Source organism: Plectropomus leopardus, chromosome 13 (assembly GCF_008729295.1).
Source record: "Plectropomus leopardus isolate mb chromosome 13, YSFRI_Pleo_2.0, whole genome shotgun sequence".
Classification (NCBI taxonomy): domain Eukaryota; kingdom Metazoa; phylum Chordata; class Actinopteri; order Perciformes; family Serranidae; genus Plectropomus; species Plectropomus leopardus.
Window position 1 is genome coordinate 21,817,373 of NC_056475.1, and position 6,000 is coordinate 21,823,372.

At 39.8% G+C, this 6,000-nt stretch overlaps 1 protein-coding gene across 1 annotated transcript in view; it reads right to left on the bottom strand.

Annotated features, from left to right (window-relative positions):
* The window catches only part of nrxn2a (neurexin 2a), a 125,341-nt gene extending 122,272 nt beyond the window's left edge, over window positions 1-3,069 (bottom strand). Inside the window, exon 1 of the mRNA XM_042499087.1 lies at window positions 2,054-3,069. Coding sequence (XP_042355021.1) covers window positions 2,054-2,756 — 703 coding nt within the window. The 5' untranslated portion in view covers window positions 2,757-3,069. The remainder of the gene's footprint in view (window positions 1-2,053) is intronic.
* Window positions 3,070-6,000: the final 2,931 nt, after the last annotated feature.

Consider the following 6,000-nt stretch of genomic DNA (forward strand, 5'->3'; position numbering starts at 1 on the left):
AATGACCCCTGACCTTGTGGAGGCAATCTGCAGAGCGTCCTTGCCAAAAATGTATTATTATAGGACAAAATCTGACATCTTTTGGCAAAGTGGAAAACATCTTTACTTAATCACTTACTAACATTTTTATTGACGTGTAACAAGGAAATTAAAGCTCACTTTAAAGGGGGGCTATAATGCTTGTATATATATATATATATATATATATATATGACGTTGCAATATCGGATGTTCATATAAATGGCCATAGCTTCAAATAATGCTGTAAAGGTGTGAAAAAATAACCCATGTGAGCTAAACCCCGGGCCTCAGACCATTTATTTTAAATTACGAAGCCTAAACTACTACAAGTAGCTACATGTTAAAATAAGGGAAATGTACTCTTGGTTGCAAAAATCCAAAATTTCTCCCCAGTTTCATATTTCTGCTGGAACATATAGCTGCAATGATTTTGAGTTAGAAGCTTTTATTGGTGATGTTTAAAGGTAGAAAGTGTCGCTATTCTTCATAGCAGTCATTTCTAGTACACTGCTACATGTAACTACATCCAACGTCAGGGAAAAATAATCTTGGTTTATGACATTAATTTTTCCTCCATTTTGGGTAATAATCCTTCTGAAAGATGTCGTTTTAAAAGTTGTGAATTTTGCTTAAGGGGCTTGTATTGGTGATTTTTCATTTTACAAAGTGCTGCTATACTCCATGACCGTTTTTCTCTGCCTGCAAGTACACTGTTGAGTACATCTAGCTGTATACTAATGTCAGGGAAACATGTCATTTGGTTGCAGATGTTCTCAATTTCTCCCCAACTTCGATCACATTCCCGCTGCAATATATCCTTTTGTGGAGACACAGATACAGAAGGCCCAGAAATGTTGACCAATCAGAGCAGACTGAGTTTTTTTTTCAGAGGGGGGCTGAAAGAGATAGGCACCAAAACAGAGCATTTCAGACAGAGGATTCAGCACAAAGAGTATTAGGAAAATAAGTGCGTTTTTTGATCATAAGGGCGTGTAAACATGTTCTAGTAGAAACCAAAACACAAGTAGCCTATGAACCTGAAAAAGAGCATAACAGGTCCCCTTTAAAATGCCAAGTTCTGTCCTTGTTGTTATTTAGACCCTCCAGAAATAGAAAAATGACACCCATTTGGTAGCCAATTAAATTTCTCTGTGTTGAAAACATGTGAACATCTGTCACATTACAAAGCTGTTATCCTTTATGACTCGTGAAGACAGTAATTGCTGAGAGAGCTGGACTCACACACCCAAGCAGCTTTTAAGTACTGCTGTGGTATACTTTGACCTGGATTGCTTTAAAGTGGGCTTTATTGATTATTTTCTAGAGCCTAATGAAGGTTTAGAACATATACTATATATTACTACTATATATTAATAAGGGATTTTAACCATTTGTAAGCCAATGCTGATCATAAGGTTGTCAAACATTTTCAGTAGCCAAAGTATATTAGTATTACAAAAAAAAACATTTGATGACTACATAAAGTAGGACCATACAGTTAATAGTGAAAAATTGTATATCACAATACAACTTTATCAGTCATTTTTTTGAACAAAGTTGAAAAATGAAATTACAATTTGTCCTTGATCCTGCTACATCTCTGGAGTTGAAGGATGAGTTGATTGTGCACCAGTGCACATGTGCACGAGTGTGACTAAAGCAAAAGGTAACGCAATTAGATGGTAACTATTAGGACTGTTCCTTAAGAGTTAGAGATTTTTATCATCAGTTTAAGACTCAAGTTCAAGTTGAGCAGTTATTATCGAGCAGATATTGCTGCCGAGTGAGTGCTTTCACACTGACTTTCCTTCAGTACCCATTCAGACTTTGAAACTTTGAATGGAAAACAAAACCAATTGTCAAATATTCGTATCGAGCAGCCAAATCCAATTCATAAGTCTGAGTCAGGTACAGCCCTGGTTACTATGCACAGAAAAGCAACACATTTACCTGCTAAAATAAAGCAAAACAAAACATACTAATGCTAAAAATACATGTTGTTACAAACAGAAGGAAGACACTTTTTTCTTACCTTCGTGGCAGTACCTTCCCCTGTAGCTGGTATTGATACAGTCACAGAGGACCTCTCCTTGGCTGACAGAGCAAAGGCCTTTGTTGCCGCACGGAGAGTGTATGGCACATATGTACTCCAAATCACTATGAACAGCTTGGCCATCCAACAGCAACGGTAGTGCCTCCCCCAGCTTCAAATTGGCTATAAGGCCTTGGAAAGGCGGCTCGTATTTTACAGTGCTGGACGTCAGGGCGGAGAGACGAACATCGGGCGAGATTCCCCCCACGTAGAGGTCGCTGACCACTACCATCTCTTTTCTCTTGGACTTCACCTCTGCCACTTTCTCCTCATTGTCCACAACGAGACGAGTCTCTCTGAAATTACGAGAGAGGAGGACTCTGTGCCAACGCAGGTCGTTGATTCGCGTCTCTGTGTGCAGGGAGGCTGGTTCGGCACAATGAATGGTGAAGCGCATTTGGAGCCTCCCATCTGCAATCAGGAGCTCCAGGAAGTCACAGTTCCCTCCGTCATCGAGATAGAGCACCAGGGCTTTGCTGATGTTGGTTTTCAGAATGAAGCTGAGCTCACCTGTTGCTTTGGCGTCCCACTGGCCGTAGCGTGTCCACTGACCAGGAACGCCCTCATATTCCAAAGCTATTCCTGTTAGCACCAACCCAGCTAACAACAGTAACCAGGAAGCCTTGCCTTCACACCTGCCCATGGTGGTTACTATCTACAACTATTGGCTCCCCTGTGGTCTTTTATTCATATAAAGCCAACAGAGCTGTGAGGAGGAAACGTTATCTAGTGTCTACTCTTCTTTTGTTATCACCCTAAAATTTGCAGAGATAAGACTGCAACTCCCGCATGCAGAAAATGAGTTTCTCTAGCCTTGACAGTCTATCCTGATTCTTTTTGCCATCTCTCCATGGGCGACACGTGACAGAGCGAACAAATGAGGCACATTGCAGAATACTTTGCATCTACTTTGGATCGGCTGAGAATGAGAACAAACGACACAAGTGATCCACAATACTGTGTGCTTCCTCGTCTTCGCCATCCAGTGTCTTGGCCTCCATCCAGCACTGTTCCTGTCAGTTCTCCATGGGTTCGCTAGGCACGCAGCTTAGGTGCAGCCTCCATTCTTCTCAGCCTCCCAACATCCTACGACATAAAAGAGGAGCGGGTGATGAATAGCTGGAAAGATTACCAACAATTGATTGTACAAAATAAGATGAATAATATTAAGTCATTATGACTGACATGGAAAATTAATTACATATTAAACAAATCATTAAAATGGCAGAGAGGGAAACATGGAAATGAGCAGGGTAGAGCTTTAATTGTTATGAAGAATTCAGCAGTTAGAGGTGGTTCACATTTTTATAGGTCATATCCAACAACTTGTTGTGGACCGCTGCTTATCATTAAGATCTTGGCTGCAGCCCGCAGATTCCAGCAACAGGCCCTCGACACGATACCTGGGCCAAGAAGCATCTCAAGCCTGGCTCCCCACCTCGTGTCTTAGCATCCAGGCAGAAAAGCAAACAGAGGGTTTGCTGTGACCGGTGCTGCTTTCCAAAAGCTGGTGGAAAACAGTTTGTTTCGTAAGCACCCCCACAGATGTTTTGGTACGATCCGTGGCCTCACTAACTTCAGTGATGTTGAGCCCCTTAAGCCCTGTGCGCTCCCTGGGATCAAGCTAAGACATTACAGCAGAACAACACATGCAGGCCAGAGGCTGGGAGTGATGAAAAGGAAGAGGTCTGTGTTAGAAAAAAACAAACAAATAAAAAAACAAACAAACAGAAAATCCAATACTTTGTGAAAACAAAATAGGGCACCAAGTTATGCATCAAACTTTGGCTGAAATAGGAACCTGCCCAGGCTTATTATTACCTTTCAGAGAGGCGAAAAACTACAACCGGTAACCATCATCTTGTGGAAACAACACATATTTTTAAACAGTGGCTGCCAACCTTTTTCCTTAGGGGATCCCTTTTCTATCATGGAGTAAACAACCCCTGACTAAGTGACATGTTTTATGAATATTTAATATTCATTTCAGCAGATTATTATCTGTGAATTTTGCATTGCAGTTGAGTTTTTCTGTTATTTTTGGGAACTTTTTATATGATTATCTCTCTGTATAATGTTTTGGGTTTTTTTCTTAGTTTTTTTGTAAAACAATTATAGAGACTTTATAGGCTTCTTTTCCGCTCTCTGACATTTGGCGCTTGTACTATGAGGGCTCTGGTTGTTTAATACGGGTGTAACCATCGATCTGGATCAATATATCAATTCAGTGATCAATGATGCAATTGGATCAATGCAACGTGAAAACATCATATGAAAAATATGATATATCATAAAATATATCATATCATCTTTAGAAGAAGCTTTAATTTTGAAATTCTGTGTCAATGATGAGAAAATTTTTAACTAGGGAATGCATTAGCAACATGGAAATATTTCGGATTTTCCGAAGTCTTCTTAATGCAATTATGGTTGGGGTTAAAACAAAAATTTCTTCCAGGAAGGACTCTGACACATAAGGTTTACCGTGCTGGTGCTGTTTGATGTGTGTTCATGGAGTCTATTTAAAGTAAACTTTCCTGCACTCAACTTCTTACAATTATTAATATTATTTATATGATGTTTTTATCTCTTATGGCCAAAAGATAAAAATAATGGGTGACAGCTTTTCTGTAACAGATTTTATAAATAGGGATATGATATCATCTCATACCAATCAGAGGCCCCTGACTCGATTCAAATCAAATCAAATCAAAATCATATTGTGGCAGATATCTGCAAATATCATATCGGTGTCCAAAGAACTGATATAACATTGTATCGGGATGAATGTGGTGATTTACACCCCTACTGTTTAACAGTGCCCTTTTCTTTTAGCAGAGAGAGGAGGCACTGTGAATCAAGCTTGTGTTCAGGTCTTCACCATGCTCTTATCCTGTGAGATGTATTTTAGGTTCACATGTTGAATAATATTTAAAACTTTAAATATGACAATTTTATTAATTTCCCTCACAGAAGTGAATGACAGGCTGAGATTTTGCTTACTGTGAATATCCCTTTAAAAAATCCCTTAAAATCCAGAAGCCCCTGTGAGGCTTTGGTGACTCATAGTGGTGATTGAGATCCCCAGTTTGGGAACCACTGTTCTTAGACACAAATTGTACTAAAAAGGGATGACCGTGGTGTTTATTTATCTTTACATTATTAACAATAATTTCCCTACAGAGAGAAAAGCCGATACTGTATGTGTAGCCAAAGCCTGTTATAGCTTCTGCCTCTGTGCCAAAGAACTCCACTGCTGTCCAAAATCCATTAAAAACACATAAAAAGCTATATCATTGTGTTATCCAATTAGGTGATCAGAAACAATATCAGCAGCTGTAATCTATTACAGCCAATTTGCACAAAAAGAGCAGAACAGCACTGTAGATCCCAAGGATGCCTTTATACTGCATACAATACATCTGATCAAACTCACAGCATGTTTGATTTCGAGCTCAGTACATACAGTGAATGTTGAGCTTTCTGCTGTTAACATTCACAAAATGTCCCAAAGTCACCCTTTCTCCTCACAGAGAGAAAGGGATACAGATAGTGTAGCAGTTTACATACAAGGTATTGATCCACTCGGATTCAATCCAAGTCCACAATAAATACACACCACTGTAAGTAATATGTGAAGAGCTACTTTTACACTGCTCGTTCCAGGCGGGAACATTGTGTTGTTATATGGCCCCTCCGTTCTGTATAAAGGTACAATTGTTGAATGGGGAGGAGGTGACAGTGCTGAAAAGAGGTCTAAGTCTGGCAAGATGGGACAATGGGTGGGATGGGTGGGATGGGTGGGATGTTTTGATGGCATGTTATGCTTGGAACTCAGAATCAGAGATTTAAAAAAGCAGCTGGCAGCAGTTAGCATCTACCTCAAT